The sequence below is a fragment of the Lagenorhynchus albirostris genome, chromosome 1 (assembly GCF_949774975.1).
Source record: "Lagenorhynchus albirostris chromosome 1, mLagAlb1.1, whole genome shotgun sequence".
NCBI lineage: Eukaryota > Metazoa > Chordata > Mammalia > Artiodactyla > Delphinidae > Lagenorhynchus > Lagenorhynchus albirostris.
This window is the reverse complement of record NC_083095.1, coordinates 158,012,066-158,033,750: the sequence shown is the minus strand read 5'-3', so window position 1 is coordinate 158,033,750 and position 21,685 is coordinate 158,012,066. Positions and strand designations below refer to the sequence as shown.

The window sequence follows — 21,685 nt, the reverse complement described above, 5'->3', positions numbered from 1 at the left end:
CGAGGAGGAGAGGCTTTAGGAAAATGGAGCAAAGTGAGGTGGAAAAGAAAGAGTTGTAAAAACTAGAGAAAAAAATGATAGTGATAAAAGGTCAGAGTGGTCCAAGGAAGGCACAGTTACCCTCAAACTAAGAGAACAGAAAAAAAAATTCAAATGCATAGTTCAAGAAAGTTTTTCTGAAATAAAGCAAGATGCAAACTCACAGGCTGAAAGGTGCGCTGTGGACCATGGAAATTTGAGAAGGACTGATCAGTGTCAAGACATATCATAGTGAAATTAATGGACTTGATCATTTAAAAACACCATTGACATAGGACCAAAACCATGTTGCCTTGTATCGGACAGGCTGGGCTAGGTTATGCTGTGGTAACAAACATCCCCCAAGTCTCAGTGGGTTAAGACAACAGAGGTTTATTTCTCATTCATGCCATGTGTCCATTGTGGGTACTTGTGGGTGAGTTATGGGGTCTCTGCCCATGGTAGGGACCCAGGCTGATGGTGCAGCCAACACTTATGATTTGCCAGTTACTGTGCCAGAGGGAAAGAGAGCCCCGGAGAATCTCACACCACAGGTACACACTCGGCCTCGGAAAAGGGATCCAGGTATGTTCCACTCACGTGGCTCCAGGCACCCAAAAGGGCACTAGGACTAGGTCTAGGGGAACTTGGAGAGTTAAAAATATTTTTAAACAACACTGATGACTACCACATACCAAAAAAGGAGAGAGCATTATGCTGATATAAGATCTTTCTCTACAGCGATATTCGATGTCAAAAGAGAATGGCACACCATCTATAAACCCCTAGGGGGTAAATGTGCTCCTCAAAAATTCTATACCAGGGAGGTCATTATGGATAATACCTCCCAGTTCTGCTTAGGATGCAGACAGCTAAAAGAGCATTCACCCTACCATTACAAAAAAAATAAGACCCTGGACACTCTGCAAATTCACATCTTAAGTTGATCCCATCTGACAGCTAAGGTCGCAGGGCAACCAGCTAATCCAAATGCCAAGGAAAGACAGACACCTCTACGGAGAGATAGGAGGACAGGCTTACCTGGGGCCGATGCTGTCAAACAAGTTCTAGTGGAAAAGGTGGACCAGAGCATATAGGGAACTTAGCAGAGAGATGGAAGCTACATGTAAGAATCAAAAGGAAATGCTAGAAATGAAAAGCACAGTCACAGAAACCACAGGGTCACCAGAAGACTCGACAGAGCTGAGGAAAGACTTACCATGTGGGGTTGATTTTGGGGAATGCAAGGCTGGTTCACCATTCAAAGAAAGACAAATATCATATGATATTGCTTATATGTGGAATCTAAAAAAAACGATACAGATAAACTCATATGCAAAAGAGAAATAAACTCACAGACATAGAAAGCAAACTTATAATTACCAAAAGGGAAGAGGGGGAGGGATAAATTAGGAGTTTGGGATTAACATATACACACTACTCTATATAAAATAGATAACCTACAAGGTCCTACTGTATAGCACAGGGGGCTACACTTAATATCTTGTAATAACCTATAATGGAAAATAATCTGAAAAAGAATAGATATAGATATATATGTATGTATAAGTAAATCACTTTGCTGTACACCTGAAACTAACATAACATTGTAAATCAACTATACTTCAATAAAAAAAAAAAAGCGTGATTCACCACATTAGCAGAATAAAGAAGACAAAGTATACGAACATCTAAGTAGATGCAGAAGGTACTTTGACAAAACCAACATCCACCATGATAAAAACTCTCAGAAAACTAGGAATAGTAGGCAACTTCCACAACCAGATAGTGTACGTCTATAAAAAACTCAGAGCTAACAACACATGTAATCCCTAGAATCAGGAACAAGGCAAGCATGTACGCTCTCACTACTTCTATCTGACACTGCTGGAGATTCTAGTCAGTGCAATAGGCAAGGAAGAAGAATCAGAGGCAACCAGATGGGAAAAGAAGACGTAAGATGGCATCTTTCTGGTAATCAATAGCACATGATTGCCTCCATAGAAAATCCAAAAGAATCTATAAAAGAGCTACTAGAACTAGTAGGTAAGTTTAGCAAATCACAGGATACAAGCTCAGTCACAAAAATCAAATTTCTATATATAAATGAACAAAAGACAATTTAAAAAAAATTAAGTACCATTAAAAGAGCACCTGTACACATTAAATACTCTAAGCATACATATTATAAAATACGTTATGCTCTATATACTAAAAACTACACAACACTGATGGAAAAAAAGAAACACTGATGAAATCAAAGAAGACCTAAATAAGTGGAGAGCTAAACCATGAATATATCCGTTCTCTCCAAGTTGATGTATACATTCAGTGCAATCTCAATCAAAATTCCAGCAGGATCTCTGTAGAAATTGAAATGTTGATTCCACAATTTATACGGAAATACAAAGGAACGAGGATAACCAAGACAATTTTGGAAAACAAAAACAAAGTTAGAGGACAGCAGTAAACAAACTCTTACTTCTAAGAGTCCCTTGTCTTCCTGATCTTGGATGAATCTCAGCTCCCCCCAGAGCCATTGCTCCCTTTCCAGGCCCTCGGCTGGGGGGCAGGGGCAGGCTGGTCACTGCTGCTCTTTTTTTAAATTTAATTTTTTATTTTATGCTGGAGTATAGTTGATTTATAATGCTGTGTTCATTTCAGGTGTACAGCAAAGTGCTTCAGTTATACATATACATATATCCATTTGTTTTCAGATTCTTTTCCCATATAGGTTATTACAGAATATTGCGTAGGGTTCCCTGTGCTATACAGTAGGTCCTTGTTGATTATCTATTTCATCTATTTTATGATTATTTTATATATATAATGTTTATATGTTAATCCCAAAGTCCTAATTTATACCCCCCATCCCACATTTCCCCTTTGCTAACCATAGGTTTGTTTTCTATGTCTGTGAGTCTGTTTCTGTTTTGTAAAGAAGTTCATTTGTATCATATTTTTAAAGATTCCACATATAAGTGATATCATATTATACTTGTCTTTGTCTGACTTACTCCACTCAGTATGATAATCTCTAGGTCTATCCATGTTGCTGCAAATGGCATTATTTCAGTCTTTTTTTATGGCTGAGTAATATTCCGTTGTATATATGTACCACATCTTCTTTATTCATTCATGTATCAATGGACATTTAGGTTGCTTCCATGTCTTGGCTATTGTAAATAGTGCTGCTATGAACATAGGGGTGCATGTATCTTTTCAAATTATGGTTTTCTCCAGATATATGCCCTAGGAGTGGGATTGCTGGGTCATATGGTAGTTCTATTTTTAGTTATTTAAGGAACCTCCATACTGTTCTCCATAGTGGCTGCACCAATTTACATTCCCCCCAGCAGTGTAGGTTCCCTTTTCTCCACACACTCTCCAGCACTTATTATGTATAGACTTTTTGATGATGGCCATTCTGACTGATATGAGGTGATACCTCATTGTAGTTTTGATTTGCATTTCTCTAATGATTAGTGATGTTGAGCATCTTTTCATGTGCTTTTTGGCCACCTGTATGTCTTCTTTGGAGAAATGTGTATTTAGATCTTCTGCCCAGTTTTTGATGGGGTTGTTTGTTTTTTGATATTGAGCTGCATGAGCTGTGTGTATATTTTGGAAATTAATCCCTTGTTGGTCGCTTCGTTTGCAAACTGCTGCTCTTTCCACCTCAGTCATAAATCCCACCTCCTCTGGGCCTCACGCCACCAGCACTACCTCTACTTACATTTTGGAAACAAATTCATTGAGAAGTTTGGTGCAGTCTTTCTTTTCCTTCAACTCTTACCATTGTCCCAGGCAACGCGAACGTCCATGGGGATGAGCCATTCAACGAGGCTCCCAGCTTGGCTGGAACATCTTCAGTGTCCTTCACTCCATTCCATTCAAGCCGCCCTATCCCTCATGGCCTTCTCGTCAGGGCACCAGAACAGTGGACGAGGGTGGACAGCAAGCTCCCCCAGGCCCGGCTGCGTTCTTGGAGGGAGCGTTGTTGACCCCACACCATCCTCACTGTTCAAGCCAAGGTCACCTCCTCAGGGGCTGGAGGGGGCCCCTGAGTGCAGCGTTAGGAACTCCAGGCCTTGGGGGAGCAGGCCAGAGGTCTCCAATCCATCCACCGGGGAGAGGGGTGTGACCCGATCACTGCACCGCATCTGCACACCCAGGCAGTCTGCAGCACTGTAAGATGCCCTGGGGGCATGCCAGCGTCTTCGGGGTGGGGGGGATCGCACTGTCATTATAATGACCTATTGTCTTATGACGTTTTTTAAATATGGAAAGAAACAGTGCCCGGGCTGAGCAGAAGACTTAGGAGTAGGCAGAATGAGATCAGGGTGAGCATGGCCGACGCTGGTGGGATGACGCTGAGCATCTCCAGGAGCTATTGAGGTAGAAGCCGTGGCCATACTCAACGGGAGACAGCAAGGATCACCTTGTGACCAAGAGGATGGGCCCTTGACTGCTGCCTTCCGGCTTCCTCCAACCCCCTGGATCTGTCGCTCTGGTGGGCTGCTGGGACCAATGAGCAGGGACCATCCTCCCTGTAAAACAGGGAGGTGCTGGGGGCCTCAGGCACAACCTCTATCTCTGTGGCCACTGCTCGTTTGCCAGCCAGCTTCCCAGGGCACTGGAGTTCACAGGGAGTTCCCCAGACCTGCTGGTTCACCATTGCCAGTATTTGAAATGACACCCATGGAGGACGAACCACAGGCCCCCGTTCCAGACAGCGACACAGCTCTCCATTCTCCCAGGTGCCAGCGTGGCTCTCTGGAGCCTCCAGATCCCCGCACACTGCAACCCTTGCACACGTATGTACTACAGGGCTCCCTGTATACCGTAAATACCATTTTACCACCCACCAAGAGCTGCTTGGACCGTAGCTGCATCTTTCAAAAAATGTTTAGCAGTTTAGTTTCAGGGAAAAGAGAAGAATTGGGTTCACTGTTCATACACGTTTTTAAGAGGCCAATGTTAATTTTCAGGAGTAGGAAAAACTTGTAGGAAGAAAAAGAAAGAAGTGATATAAACAATTTTCCATGTCATTAAAGAGAAATCAGCTGCTGTACGTAAGAATAGATTGCCATGGGAGACTATAAAATTTCTTGCTCCAAATATCTTTAAAAAGGCGAAGTAAGTACCCATCTGTTCCCTGATGATGGAATAGCAAAAATGTTGGCTCAGCCATAAAAAAGAACAAAATAATGCCATTTGCAGCAACATGGATGGACCTGGAGATTATCATACTAAGTGAAATAAGTCAGAAAGACAAATATCGTATGATCTCACTTATATGTGGAATCTAAAATATGACACAGATGAACCTATCTACAAAACAGACTCACAGGCATAGAGAACAGACTGGTGGTTGCCTAGGGGGAGGAGGGTGGAAGAGGGAAGGATTGGGAGTTTGGGGTTATCAGAGGTGAACCCTAAACTCCCAATCCTTATATATAGGATGGATAAACAACAAGGTCCTACTGTATAGCACAGAGAACTATATCCAATTTCCTGGGATAAACCATAATGGAAAAGAATATAGTAAAAGAATGTATGTATAACTGAGTCACTTTGCTGTACAGCAGTAATTAACACATTGTAAATCAACTATACTTCAGTTAAAAAAATGTTGGAGGGACTTCCCTGGTGGCACAGTGGTCAAGCATCCACCTGCCAGTGCAGGGGACACAGGTTCGAGCCCTGGTCCGGGAAGATCCCAGATGCCACGGAGCAACTAAGCCCATGTGGCACAACTAATGAGCCTGAGCTCTAGAGCCCACACACCACAGCTACTGAGCCCGCGAGCCACAACTACTGAGCCCACGAGCCACAACTACTGAAGCCCGTGTGCCTAGAGCCCGAGCTCCGCAACAAGAGAAGCCACCACAGTGAGAAGCTCAAGCACCGCCACAAAGAGGAGCTCCCACTCGCAGCAACTAGAGAAAGCCTGCATGCAGCAACAAAGACCCGGAGCAGCCAAAAATAAATAAATTAAAAAAAAAATGTTGGAAAAGCAGTGGCACGCCTCACATCCACATCTGCAACAACCTCTTTTAACACATTCAGCCCTGCTTCACAGATGTGGGAGTCAGAGAGTGAAATGGTGGAAATGGAAAACCCAGAAAGTGAAACCTTTAAAGTGGAAATCTCTAATGGTTTAAAACGCTCTCTGGAAAGATACTGCCTGCTGCATGTGACCCAACTGGATGAACTAAGAACTGAAAGGAACGCAGTTAATAAAACCTTCCTATGAGATGTTGAGACGTCGCAAGGATGGGATGGGAGGTGGAAGTAGTGGAGCCTGGGTCACCTTTAAGGTCAGCCGCACGGTGTTGCAGTCCTCCCTCAGCGGGTTCAGCTTCAATGTCTCTCCAAGGTTGCTGCAGCCCGACGACTGATGCTGCATCTCACAGCAGACACACACCTCGACGCTGTCGAACTTAATCTAGACAGGAGTACACAGAGCTCACGGTTAAAACCGGGCACGTGCTTGAGCTACACACACGCTTAAGAACACCATGTGACAAGCATCTCATCTCGTTTTCTTTAAACAATAAAGCCAAGACGATTTTTTTAATAGAAAAAAGACATCAGAAACACTATTAGGAATTATTTAAAATTTCTATTTTAAAAGCAATTAATAAAAAAATAAATTTGAAGAAACCTAAGCTATGAAGTTACAGAAAATTACATGAAGTTGAGCATGGAGACGTTATCACATGTCTGTGATAACATACACTCTGTTCCCACGGTCAGCAGCTCCTGTCTCCCTTCATGGCCTAGCAAACTCCTACTCATCCGTCAAGACCCAACTCCAGCGCCATCCCTGAGGCCTTGTCTGGTTTCCCTCTCGGGAGCTGCTTGCTTCTCCCCTGCTGAAGACTCACTTTTTCAGCAGCAGAGACTCGTGTCTGTGTGCCCCCAAGGGCACCTGCCACATCTTAACCATTACAATGTTCACAATGCCCAGGAGGTGTGGGCCTTCAATAAGAGCTGAATGAATAAAAACACCTGGGAAAATGAAAGACTATGGAAAGAAAAAATGCAGTTCAAGTGTTTTTAAAAGCCTGGACCCCAGGAGGAGAGCCACAGAGCACACCTGAGCCGGACCTGCAGCTTGAAGTGGACCTGCCCTGACCTGGCTGCAGGAATGAGAGAGAAATCACTACACTGCACACGCACACAGTTGTCCCCACCCATCTCCAGTCCTGGTCGGGTTGTCACACACGCACCCAACTGTTCACAGCCTTGGGCTTCTGGAAAAGTGAACTAAAAGAGGGACAGCCATAGATCAAGGGCATCGTCCATGGCCAAATTTTCATCTATTTTAAACCTCTAGATAGTTTATCCTTTACCTATTTTATGCCTCATCTTTGCTCTTTTCATTCAGTCTTCTCAAATAATTTATAAATCACTACACGTTTGAGTGAGTGGGGGGGACCTCGTGTGTCCAGGACTGCTCGTTAGCGATTCTCCAAATCTGCGCGCAGGCCTCGGGGGCAGGACGGGAGGCACGGGGAGGAGGGCGGTGTCCGCACAAACCACTGTCCGCCGCCACAGCCACCCACCTACGGCAGGAGGGGCTGCGAAAACTGCCTTTAGAGATGCTCATGCTTTTAGAGATGTCTCCAGGCTCCAGGGCTGAAGCCCGGCTAAAGGAGCCGTACGACACTCCGGGAAATAGTGCAGCCCACACCTGACCCCGCACCCAACCCTGGAGGTCCACAGGGCCCGCTGCCCACCAGTGTCAGGGCCACCGTTGGTAGAGAGGCATGGGCCAGACCAAGGTGAACGGCCGTGGCTCTCTGGCCACTGAAATCTCCACGGTCATGTCATTGGCAATGTTTATTTCTGGTCTCAAAAAACTGGAAAAGAAGGGTTATGATTCTCGAGGCCAAGTTTTAAAAGGTAACGAGGGAAAAGGTAAAACTGTTAAAAGGTAAAACAGAGGTTAAAAAAAAAGGTCAAAGTTCACCCCAGGTGCCCCTGCCCATTGGGGGTTCTGAGGTCCCCAGCCTTGGGTGCCGGGTGGACCCTGGCCATCAGAGCTGGGCATGTGCTCAGGGAGAAGACCACTCTGCCTCAGAGCATCCTGGACGTGAGGTGCATGGGAGGGGAGCTGGGGCGGCACCACCCAGAACGGAGGCCGGAGGGAGGCTGGTGGACAGGCTCTCTCCTGGTCAAACTCTGCCCAGGCTCCCCTGAGCCCTCTTCCCCACAAGGCCTCAACCATGGCCTATAAAGGCCTGAAAACACAAACAAGCTCTAACAGCTCAAGGCAACATCCCTACAGGACTTGACCCCCCCAGAAGTGCCTGCCTGAGAAAGCCCAAGGCTGCCAGGAGAACCGGCTGCTTTTTCCAGCCTCGGGAGAGGGCCCATGTCCCAGCCTGGGTGGGAGGGGAGCCTGTCTCTGGTGACTGCCAGCAGCTGGCACAGACAGCGGGCATCTTCGCATGGACCCTGCTAACCCGTTGTCATTTTCCACTTCCCTGACTCTACTGAGGCCCCACTCCCCCCCACCCCCACTCCCTCATCCTTCCTTTAACATGCCTGGTCGCCTCTGTGCAAACTGAAGTCGAGTTCAAGCACACACTCGACTCTCCTCCCAACTGCCACATTCTACTTCTGATGAAAACCTGTCCTCACCACTTTGAGGTAGAGCTCTGTCCATCTTTGACAAGGCCCAGCTCTGGGGAGCTGAGGCTACTGATTTCCCCCTGAGGCAGCCCGGGGCAGGGGCCTCTTCTTGGCCTTCTCCCGAGGTGTCTTACACACCCGCCCTCAGCCCACTGTTTAAGGCACTGAGATTTACAACAAGAGTGAACAGGAAACAAAATTGCTGAAATCCCTGTATGGAACTTTATTTCTGGTTCTCTTTGCTAGAAAATATTTATTCTGGAATTGGAGGCCTAACTACATAAAATTTCTAGGGGTTGATTTATTTCTTGTCTGAAGCAGGATTAAGACAGTATGGGAAGGGGCTGGCTATGGGGACAGAGATGGTATTGGAGTGACAGGGAACCATGGGCTCCCAGTGGCCTGCAGAGCCTGGCGACAGCTGTGAGATGGATGAGAACATTTCAGAGGCCAGGTTGTATGCACGACTTTCACTCCCTCCTGTATAATGTCAGTGTGCTCTATACAGGCAATGATGTGGTTTCCAGTACCCACATGTTTACCCAAACTACCTTTGCCTGAACAATAGAGAGATGGAGGCAGAAAACCATACAAATAGATGGAGAGATATACCCTGTTCTTGGATTGGAAGAATCAACATTGTGAAAATGCCTATACTACCCAAGACAATCTACAGATTCAATGCAATCCCTATCAAATTACCAATGGCAGTTTTCACAGAACTAGAACAAAAAAATTTTTTAATTTGTATGGAAACACAAATGACCTCAAATAGCAAGAACAATTTTGAGAATGAAAAATGGTGGTGGAAGAATCAGGCTCCCTGACTTCAGACTATACTACAAAGCTACAGTCATCAAAACAGTATGGTACTGGCACAAAAGCAGAAATACAGATCAATGAAATAGCATAGAAAGCCCAGAAATAAACCCACGCACCTATGGTCAACTAATCTACGACAAAGGAGGCAAGAATATACAATGGAGAAAAGACAGCCTCTTCAATAAGTGGTGCTGGGAAAACTGGACAGCTACATGTAAAAGAATGAAATTAGAACATTCTCTAACACCATACACAAAAATAAACTCAAAATGGATTAAAGACCTAAATGTAAAATCAGATACTATAAACCTCCTAGAGGAAAACATAGGCAGAACACTCTTTGACATAAATTGTAGCAATATTTTTTTGGATCCATCTCCTAGAGTAATGGAAATAAAAACAAAAATAAACAAATAGGACCTAATTAAACATATGTGTTCTTTAAAGCATTTTTATCATGGATTATAAATGAATACATGAAGGTCCAAACAATAAAACTGTGAGAAGGTAAGATAGGAGAATATCCTCATGACCCTGGGATAGGGAAACACTTCTTAAACATGGCTCAAAATGTGTTAAGAATAAACAAATGACTCATGTGCTTGACTATTTGTAATTAAAATTTTTTCATCGAACAATACCCATAAGAGAGTAAAAATAGGAGATTTTGCATCACATGTAAGTGACAGATGACTTATATCCAAAACAAACAAAAAGCTCTGTCTTAAATATTCAGAAAAAGACAAACAACCCCTATGAAACATGCGATATTGAGCCCCACCACAATAGTACTCTGAGAAACAGAAATCAAAATAAAGTGAGATGTCATTACATCCCCATCAGAAGTGCTAAAACTGAAGAATAATGACAATAGACAATACCAAGTGAGGATAAGGATGTGAAGCAACAGGAATGCATACACTTCTGTGGGGTGTGAACTGAGACAGAAATGTTGGAAAACAGCTTGGCATTATCTACTTAAGTTAAAGATTGCGCCTCAATCTAACATAATACCCAACAGATATTTCCATCCTAGGACTATATCCAACAGATATGCATGCAATGGTTACAAAAAACATGTACTGGAAAGTTCATAGCAACATTACTTAAAACAGCTTCACACAGGAAAGAGCTCAATGTCCATCAAATGCAGAATGGATGAATAAACTGTTTTATATTCATACCATGCAATATTATAAAGCAATGAACATAAATACAGCAACATGCCACACGAGTATACCGCACAGCATGTTGAGCACAGGAAGCCAGATACAAAAGAAATACTTCTACTGCAATGAAGTTCAAAAAACCAGACAAGGGCTTCCCTGGTGGCGCAGTGGTTGAGAGTCCTCCTGCCGATGCAGGGGGACATGGGTTCGTGCCCCAGTCCGGGAAGATCCCACATGCCGCGGAGCGGCTGGGCCCGTGAGCCATGGCCGCTGAGCCTGCGCGTCCGGAGCCTGTGCTCCGCAACGGGAGAGGCCACAACAGTGAGAGGCCCGCCTACCGCAAAAAACAGAAAACAAAAACAAAAACACAAAATTAAACTATAGTGTTCAGAGGTGCATGCATAGCTGGTACAATTGTTTAGAAAATTAAAGATGTGAATATCATAAAGATTAGCATAGTGATTATCTTTGGGGGGGTGGAGAGGCAGTGAACTGGGAGTACATAAGGAGGGCTTTGGGATGCTGGGGACACTTTATTTCTAGGCTTCAGTGGAGGTCACATGGTTATTTGACTCTTGATGAATTGCTAAGCTACATATTTTTGTTTTGCGCACTTTCCTATATGTGTTTTGTGTTTCTCAATAGAAAAAGTTAAAAACGGATGGGCTTGCTTGAAAGTAAATGAAATGTAAAACTTAAATTAGGAAAAGAATGAAAACAAAATAATAGAAAACAGAAAAAAAGAAATTTAACAAACATAAAAAGTGAAACTAATGGAATAGAAATAAAGGTATTAGGACGAATAAAGCCTAATGATGATTCTTGAACAGACCAAAAAAAAAATAATAATAATGCAAATCCTTGGTAGGATTGATTTTTGAAAAAGAAAGCCAAAGTAAACAACACTAGGAATGAGAAAGGAGATTTAACTATAAATATAGTAGAGATTAAAAGAATATGGGCAGCTCTACAGCCATAAATTTGAAAATCTAGAGGACATGGATAATTTCCTAGCAAAATAAAACTATGATACTGAGTCCATAAGATGCAGTAAACATAAAGATCAATAACCATAAGAGACTGGAAAGTCCAATATGGCATTTCAGGCTGAGTGCACTCTGACCTTTAATGAAAAGATAATTCCTATGTTTTAAAACAATTTCAGACCAAGAGACAAGGAAGAAAACACCACAGTTACCTTATAAAGCTAGCAAAGCCTTACCAGCAATTCTGAAAAGAAAAAACAAAAGCTCCCCACCCCCACTAACAAACCAAAAGGCCAATTTCTCCTTTCAATTAAAAAAAAAAAAACCCACAAATATTCTAAGCAAAAAACTGGCTAATTGAATCCAATGCTATATTAAAGGAATTCTATTCCATGGCTGTATTAAAAAGGAATCTTGAATGAGAACTATACAACCCAAGTCAAAATGCCTTAAACAAGAAAGGGAATTTGTAGATTCATAAAACCAAAACCAGAGTCCAAGGTTTGGAACTCAGGTATGGTGGCAGCCAGGTACTGAAATGGTCTCAGTGCTGTCTTTCTCAGTCTCTGGCTACTCTTTCCTTAGGGTTGGCTCTGTACTCAGAAAGCATCTCCTGAAAACACGTCCAGAACCTGGAAGCTTAGCAGCCTCACTGGTCAATGTGTGCACCGATTGCTGCAGCCCCAGGCCTGGCTGGCCACATAGCAAAGGGAGAAGTAAAACTTTGTTCTGTTAAACATTTTGTATTTACTTGTTTCCAAAGCCTAGGTTACCCTGAAAAATACCCAAGGTTCATTTTAGAAACAGAATTCTAGAACAGTGGTAAATCTATTAAGAAAATTTGTTCCATCAACAAATCAAAAGAGAAAAATCATGCGATCCTATAAATAAATATCATAAGACCACTGCATAAAATCTAGCAGGCGTTCATAATAAAAACTGTAAGTCAATTAAGAATATGAGAAAACAACTTAAGTTTGACAAGGCTTTTATCAAGCAAATGTCAAAAGCAAACATCATTTGAACTGGAGAAATACTGGAGGCAATGCCACTAAGATCAGGAATGAGACAGTTATCCACACCCATGACCACAATTCTACACAATTGTTTTAGAAACTCTAGCTAATTTAATAAAATAAGAAAATACTGTAAGCTGTGTAAATATTGGAGTAGATGGAATTATCTTTCTTCTCAAATGTGGTTGAATATCTAAAAGAATCTAAGAGACTATACTAAAAATGACGGGAATTAAAGAGTATTTGTTACATTGGTTATAATAAATATGATACTAGTAACAACCAATTTAAAAAAATGCTAGTAACAACCAATTAAAAATTTTTAAAAACAATTAAAAAATATGATACTAGTAACAACCAATTAAAAAAAGAAAAAAATATTCTATTCAAAGTAATAATATAAGATACTTAGAAATTAAACACGACAATTTAATGACCTATGTGAAGCTATGTATAAAATGCTATTAAATGGCAAAAACTCAGGTACAGGAGATGTGGGTCATTTTATCTGGCTGCCCGCTACCACTGAGCCTTCCTCCCAGTTTGAGGAATCTCTTCGTTACGAGTCTTCCACTTTTACCAGAAAGGCTTCCCCAGGAGGCCTTGCAGCGAGAGAGCAGGCAGACGCCCCAGGCTCCCCCCCATGGGACATGACAAGCCTGCAGGAGACTCTAGGTGGGAGCTTGGGATGCAAAGAGGCTTGCACTGAACCGGCTCCACTCTGGCCCTGCAAGTAGCAGACATGTGCTCCTTCCAGAGGGCAGGATCTGGGGTTCTGGGGGCAGCGTCCAGAGCCCACAGTCAGCGGGGTCAGCCACAAGCCCAGGGGTGATGACAGGGTCCCCCTCACAGCAAGCAGTTCCTTGGTGTGATTTTGGACATCACTCCTTTCCTGGCGTTGTAGTCCCCAAACTTGATTTCTGGCCATTCTGGAGACTCTGAGCTATTGAGGGTCCTATAATAATTCCTTCAGGAGGAAAATAGCTCCAGTTGGTTTCTTCACAACTTAGAACCCGGACTGATACATATGGCCTGAATCCGTGGAGGGCACAATCGGCTCCCAAGTAGAAATCTGTGACATCCTGAAAATGCTGGTCCTTCCCAGGGACGCACAGGTGCGCGGGTACCCAAGCAGAGTCCCAGTGGAGTGGATAGAACTGGGCAAAAGTATTTTAAAGACTATTTGGAAAAATAGATGTGCAAGAATTATCCCCCCCAAACTGGAAAAGAATGATAGGAGGAGTGGATGCCTTAACAGACATTAAATTAATTATCCAGATGCTATTATCAAAACACTAAGGTAACAGCTTAAAAATAGACTAAGAGTTTGATAGGATAGAATAGTTTCAGAAATTAGACTCATAATCTACAGGAATCCAGTATATGAGAAGCATTTCAATGCAGTAGGAAAAAGATAGTTTGCTAATAAAGGGTGCTGGCATAAGAGGTTGTTCATCTACAGTTGTCTCAAAAACATAAAAAGATAATTTTTTTTTGTTTTTATTGATGTAGAGTTGATTTAGGTTACGTTAATTTCTGTTGTACAGCAAAGTGGCTCAGCTACACATATATATTCTTTTTCATATTCTTTTCCATTATGGTTTATCACAGGATATTGACTATAGCTCCAGTGCTATACAGTAGGACCTTGTTGTTTATCCATCCTATATATAAGAGCTTGCATCTGCTAACCCCAAACTCCCAATCCATTCCTCCCCTGGCCCCCTCCCACCTGGCAACCACCAGTCTGTTATCTATGAGTCTGTTTTGTTGATATGCTCATTTGTGCTCTATTTTAGATTCCACATATAAGTGGTATCATATGATATTGTCTTTCTCCTTCTGACTTATTTCACTTAGTAAGATAATCTCTAGGTCCATCCATATTGCTGCAAATGGCATTATTTCATTCTTTTTTATGGCTAATATTCCGTTGTATACATGTACCACTGGATATATATATATATATATCTTCTTTATCCATTCATCTGTCGATGGACATTTAGGTTGTTTCCATGTCTTGGCTATTGTAAACAGTGCTGCTATGAATACTGGGGTACATATATCTCTTCGAATTATAGTTAGTCTGGGTATATGCCCAGGAGTGGGATTGCTGGATCATATGGCAACTCTATTTTTAGTTTTTTGAGGACCCTCCATACTGTTCTCCATAGTGGCTGCACCAATTTACATTCCCACCAACCGTGTGGGAGGGTTCCCTTTTCTCCACACACTCTCCAGCATTTATTATTTGTAGACTTTTTGATGATAGCTATTCTGCCCGGTGTTAGATGATACCTCATTGTAGTTTTGATTAGCATTTCTCTAACAATTACTTACATTGAGAATCTTTTCATGTGCCTGTTGGCCATCTGTATGTCTTTAAAGATAAAATATATTTGACTGATCATCTAAATTAAAACAATAAAAATACAGGAATATATAAAAGAATGGTTGCAGAAACATGGATGTGTGGAGTCCTTTGAAAAGCAAATCAAGAGTCTCAGAATCTGTGAAGTCTCAAAACAAAAGACAGACCCGGACAAAGCATGGGGCACAACTGGCCAATGAGGCCTGGGGCCAAACAGAACACACACGTTTCCCACTGAGGCCCCCAAGCTTCTAGGCTGTGGGTCTGGAGCTCCTGGATATATTTTCAGGAGATGGGCAAAGAGCTAATATCCCTAACAGCATTAGGAATGAGAAAGGTGACATAAACACAAGAGCAGGGGGGATTAAAAATGAGAAGAAAATGCTGGGACTAACCGTGCCAGTAAATCTGAATATCTAGAAAAAATACAGGTGACCCTTGAACAATGCGGGGGTTTGGGGTGATGACCTCTGTGCAGCCCCAAATCCGTGTATAACTTTATGGTCGTCACCCCCGATTCTGGGCAGCCTTCTCTGCCACTCCGGAGGGACTGAACCCCCCTGAAACTCAAGTTTCCTGCTCCCCATGCACATTTCTCCCAGAGCACTGGTCCTCCTGCAGGGCACTTTACTCAACTGCCACCCCATCAAAGTGACAGGGCACAGTCCCAGGACGAGGGCTGCCTTTTCCCTCTGCATCCCCCGGGGCTATGCAGGGCCTGCATGGGGTGGCTGCTCCCAGCCAGCTCGGAAATAAACCGATAGATGAAGAATGATACGAAGGAAGATGGATGCAGAAGCGTCACTTTGGTTAATCCCATTGGCTCTTAAAGGCTTCAAGGAGGTTTTGTAATCATTATGTTTTCTATTTTCTGTGTTTTGTGATGCTTTGACATCTTGGAGCCTTGTTCATCCTGGAGGGAGTGCCTTTCCAGGGCTGGCTAGTTCCTGGATAGGGAACAGCTGGCCTAGGAGCCTGCCTTTCATGTGAACTGCAAATCCAGCACCCACACCCCAGCCACCTCCTTTCTCTCTCACACTCCAAGCCAGTAGTCCCCCACCCTAAACACCCCAGGGCCAGGGACCTAACAACTAGGGACAACCCTCAGGCCCGAGTCTGCTGGCTCTATTCAAACCAGCCGATCCTAAGCTTGCTCTGAGCACCTACCCTGCCTCCCCCATTCCTTCCATGAAAACCACAATAAAGGCTCATGCCCATACCTTCCCTTTGCTCCGTCTGCCTCCTGACTGGCCCTGGTGCTTCCCCGTGTGGCCCTGCCTGGCCTGGGCTGCCCCCTCTTCTTAGAAACTGTGAATAACACACTCTTCTTTCAAGGCAGCTGTTTCCATGTCTGTCATCCGGCCGTACCTGGTTAAAACAAATCCTGGGTATATTCCAAAACAGGCTTGCAACTTAAAGCATGATAAATCCTTCTCCAACCACCTGCTACCCTAATTCATCTCATCCTTAAGTATATTTTCAATAAACACCTGTACTTCAAACGTATTAATGCATATCCTAGAGTGAATCTCGGGGGTATGGAATACGTATCAAGCATTACTCCTAACACTCAAGATCACAGGATGTAATAGAAAATGTTCTTCTGTAAAATATGCAGTTATTCAAATTTCTCCATCACAATGGGAAGAGTAAAAACCAAAATATTTCTCCAGTCTTTCCCTCAGATGACTTCTGCATTTCGCTTTTATCACTATAGTTTGTTCTGTAGTAAAATGGCAGACATACACACACCATCTGCAGGAGAGTAAAGCTAACGCAGGGGTGTGCTGGGTGCAGATGCACCCGGCCGGATGCAGACCTCTGGGCGTGTGCTGTGACCGGAAACTCCAGCCAGGACGGGAGCAGGACAGGCAGCCCAGCTGCAAGCCTCCGTGTGATGGGAAGGCCACTCCTCGGCCCCAGCACCCTGGACTCTTCTGGTGTGCTGCCCGCCACCCCTCTGAACCCCCCCAACCCCCCGACTCGGGGCGAGTGCTGGGCATCTTGGGAGCGGAAGGCCAGGCTGATAAGTGCTAATCACTGGGCAGGGAGGCTGTCCCCAGACCTCTCAGCAGCCAGGCCCCAGCCCTTGGTCCACTGACTTTGAAGCTGTGTCTCACTTCGCCTCGGAACCCTTTATTCTGAGAAAAGGGGAAACAGAGCTTTGGTTACATAGAGACTGGACACCAGGTAGCCGGGCGGTCAGCCTGACTCCTGCACGTACTGGGTGTTGTGGGCTGGGTGCTGGCACAGGGGCCCGGGTGTGTGATGCTCCAGCACTGCCCAGCCTGACACTAGGCGAGGAGGGTCCCAAGGCCAGGTTTGACCAGCTTTCCTCTCTGTGGCTTCAGGGAGGCCAGGGCCCCAAAAGTTCCCATTAGGCTTGTTCTTCGGAGTCTTTCCAAACTCATTACAATTTAAATTTCCACCTCTAAACTGACGTTGTTTTTGTCCCTACGTTGCTTTCATTATGCTATTTCACTCTGTCAAGGAAGCCTGACGGTGATGACTGACCAATGTTTCTGAATTCCACTCTCTACATCACTAAAGTGCGTTAGGATATGGGCACGCTGCTGATGAAAGCAAAGAGCTGCTCCATTCTCTTTCACTGCACTTTGGAACGTGTATCACAGGGTCAATGCGAACATCCATTAACAAAATTCCCTTAAAACCCCAAATCCGTTGAGAATCTAGGGTTTTGTGTGTTTTTTTTTAATTGTGTGTGTGTATAAAACATTTAAGGAAAAAAGATATCTAATTCCAGAGATACAACTTTTATTATAGAAATCATAAAATTAAGCTTTTAAATCTTCCCTGACCTTTTAGGGAAAAAAACAGTACCTGCTTTTTATTTATATCATCAGATATTTTACCTTTATTTTGGTCTTCATTTTGTCAGTCTGTTTGCTAATTTAGCTGTTGCCTCTGCAACAGATGCTCAAATTATTTGTAGAATAATAAATGTAACAGAGGCATAGACTTTTAATGTTTCATCATGTGAGTGCCACTGCGAGAGAGACAGAGAGAGACAAAGACAAACAGAGACAGACAGAGAGACAGAGACACAGAGAGAGACAGAGATAGAGAGACAGAGAGAATCAGTCTAAAGAGTGTAGAATCTGAAGGTTGCCATTGTAACATTCCTGCCAGGGAGCCAGCGGTTATCTTCATAGGACACAGCAACAATTTCTACAGACTTGGGAGTTTTTACAAGACCTTTTTGTTCAAATGACACTCTCAAGGACGGCAGAAGTTGGTAAATTATGACTGTTCACATCAGCCTCCCTGTTGATCAGGGAAACGAGACTGCTATTCTTGAGATGTCCCAGTCACAGGAGAGGCGTGGAACTGGTTGGATGCAGATGCCTCTTCTGGACCAGCGGGGCTGGGGCCTTCACTTCCTCCCTGCCTTTCGTTAATGATATAGAGTCATGTTTTTTTAGGCCAGACTCTGAAACGTCATTAGTTAGCACTGTAATCAAAGCAGAGCCCGACTTGGCTGGCGGAAATGGAGAAAGGGCTGATTAACAGGAAAACTAGATGCATTTAGCATTTTTCTTCCAGAGAGACCCAAGCAGGGATGTGTTGCAGCAGCATTGTTTGGAATAACAGAAACATCGCCAAGGACCTAAATGAGGTTCTGGGGTCAAGTTAACTTGGGAAATAGTGTCTTAGAAAATGAAATGGCCCCTCTCCTGCGTGGTTTCTCAGCCTATAATCTTCCCCTGCCTGTCGCCACCCTCACGGGAGGGGACTAAGTTGCCCGCATCCCTCCCCTCCTCCTCCCTCCTTTCTCCCCCTCCTTCTTTTTTTTTTTTTTTTTTTTGCGGTACGCGGGCCTCTCACTGTTGTGGTCTCTCCCGCCGCGGAGCACAGGCTCCGGACGCACAGGCTCAGCGGCCATGGCCCACGGGCCCAGCCGCTCCGCGGCATGTGGGATCTTCCCGGACTGGGGCACGAACCCATGTCCCCTGCATCGGCAGGCGAACTCTCAACCACTGCGCCACCAGGGAAGCCCTCCCCCTCCTTCTTTTTAAAATAACATCCATCATGTCTTCCACGCCGAACACTCCAAAGAGCCCACCGGGAGAACTGGGGAAGGAGGAATTGTGGGGGGCTGCTTCCCCTCCAGGCCCCCAGCTTTGGGGGGCGACTGCAGGGCTGCCGGTCCCTCAGGCTCAGCAACCCCCCACCAAATCACTCTGTTTCCAGACACAAATGCCTGTCCACTAGTATTTGTTCATCCTAAAACATAACAAAACCATCCACCAAGAAAGAATGTTTTTACTAGTTTACTAGTAAAAACTAGTAAACTGGTAAACCAGTTTACTAGTTTTCTCCTTTCCGAGAGGGGAGGTGCTCTACCCACCCCACCTTGCCCCGCCCTCCATCTTCTACAGCCGGACTCCTAGCTCGGCATCTCGGCGCCCACGCCTTTCTTCCTGGTGAGCCTGCTGCTCTGACAATGGGCATCTAGGGGACGCAGACACCAGTGTGACTGGTGCTCCCGTCAGCTGAGCCACTAACACCCTCAAGAACGGCCAGTTTCAATCACCACTTTTTCTTCTGGAGACGACACTTCCGGCGGATACTAGAGGCCCGCTAACTGTGACACTGGCCCAGTCAGCCCGGCTCAGCAGGTGCCTCTGGGGCCAGGGTGAGGGCTAGGGGACAGAGGGTCACCTGAGAGGCTGGCCTTGGACCCCCAGCTCCCTCCCCAGGCCTCCCCCACTTCGGCATCTCTGCAAGAGAAAGGCGGGTGCTCTGGGGAGGTTGGAGAAGAGGATTCATCACGTCTGACACCGGCGCACTCCCAGCTCCCACCCTGCTCTGTCTCCCCGGACACACGCAGCCCCACTCAGAAGGCAAGAGAAAAACCCTATGTGTGTGGATACCTGGGGAGGGGGGTCTCTCGAGGAGTGCCAGGTGATGTATGGGGGTCCACGTTGTCGGGAGAGATGACGTTAACCTCCCAGTTCTTGCTACATTTCCGTGAGCAGTCATGAGAGGCAGGGCAGCGAATTGACCCTGCCCACGACTTTCACCCAAATTTACGTACACGGACGAGGCAACATTATACAGCGGGTAGCTGGAGACCGGAGGGATGCGAAGAGGTCCCGAAGTGGCCCAGCCATGAAGTCACATGGATGAAACCACCAGAGGACTTCCCGAGGCAGGTGTCAGGTCCAGCGGAGAGAAATCCCAGGGTCTGAGTCCTTTCAAGTCCCGGGAGACCAGAGGGACACTCAGCCTGGGCTGAGGCCGCCAGCTCTGCGCCCTGCATGCCCCTGGGCTTCCATCTCTCAAACTCCGGTTACCCTCGGACCTGAAGCACCCCCTCCCCAGGGAGCTTCCCTGCATCACTCAGGCCCCAGCCCACCTGTCACCTGCTCAGAGAAGACTGGGCCACCTCGGCACATCTCCTTGCTCCTTTCCTTGTAGCCCTTCCTGTCACCTGACTCTCCTGTTGGCTCGTCTGTCACCCACCTCTCTGCCTAGAACATGAGCCACACACGGAATGCAGAGCCAGCATTTGTCTGACTTGTCATTGCCACATCCCTGGCACCCGGAACATTCCAGACGTGTGGCTCTGCCTCTGTGTGAAAATGTATCACCAATGAATGCAAGTACACAGAACAGATAAGTATTTGTATGCAACCACCATTGGCTTACTGTAAACATATCAATTTTTATTTTGCTGAGAATGTCTTCTTTGCTAGGGAACTTTGTGGTCTGGAGTCAGGCTGCTGCGTTAGCCATGAAATCTGTTTACTGATGATAATGGCAAATTCACATGCAGGTGAATTAAAAAAGAATTGTGTTACTACAAAGGGAACAGTTCTGTGTCATCACAACAAACGACAAAGAACAGTCAGACGCTAACTTCCTTGTGAAGCCCAGAGAGGCCGACTATTCTTAACCCACGATTAGTAGAATAAAACCTACACCTTTCAGCAACAATGGAAACCTGGAAGGAGAGGGTGGCCGAGGAGACCCCGAGTGGGCCTGTGTACTTTCAGCTAAGTTTCCTTTCATCTTTAAAGCCAGGCGTTCCCAACAGCCCCAGCCAAAGGCTGTGTCCTCTCCTAATTTATTATTCATCACAGTGAAGCTAAATCAGGGTTGCCCTGGTTACGGTGGGGCTCCTCTGAGGGCTGTGGCTTCCTAATTAGTGTTGGCTTGGTTACTGGATGCTTTCCATTTGGAGATTAGAGGGCCGGTAATAAATGCAGCTGTAAGTATCAAGAAAAAATTCTAACAGGCTCTGGAAAGAATGAGACAGTCATAAAATCAAGGCCCTCCTCCAAAATACACCATTGAGGATCTCCACCTGAGGTCCTGATGAACTCAGCAATAAGAAATAAAATAACTGGCTCATAAAAATAGTAGATGACTTTTAAAAAACAATAACTGAATTGCGAAACTATTAATTAGATGACTTTGGCTAACCGAATTGGGCTGTCACACACAGAATGTTCAATTTGCAATAAAGACCCTGCTCAGACCAGCATTCAGCAAATGTTCTCTGAGTTCCTGCCATGGCCTTGTTCTGGATCCTGGGAGGAGGAGGAGTCCTGGGGCGCTTGGAGGACTTGCGGGAGGGAAGATGACAAGGAATGTGACCTAAGAACAGAGTTTCCAGAAAGAAAGAGACAG

At 44.9% G+C, this 21,685-nt stretch overlaps 1 protein-coding gene across 4 annotated transcripts in view; it reads right to left on the bottom strand.

Moving 5' to 3' along the window:
* Positions 1-21,685, bottom strand: part of ENTREP2 (endosomal transmembrane epsin interactor 2) — a 364,437-nt gene that overhangs the window by 57,471 nt on the left and 285,281 nt on the right. For all 4 annotated transcript variants that reach the window (XM_060156918.1, XM_060156942.1, XM_060156927.1 and 1 more), the window contains one exon: positions 6,335-6,469. In XM_060156918.1, coding sequence (XP_060012901.1) covers positions 6,335-6,469 — 135 coding nt within the window. The remainder of the gene's footprint in view (positions 1-6,334; positions 6,470-21,685) is intronic.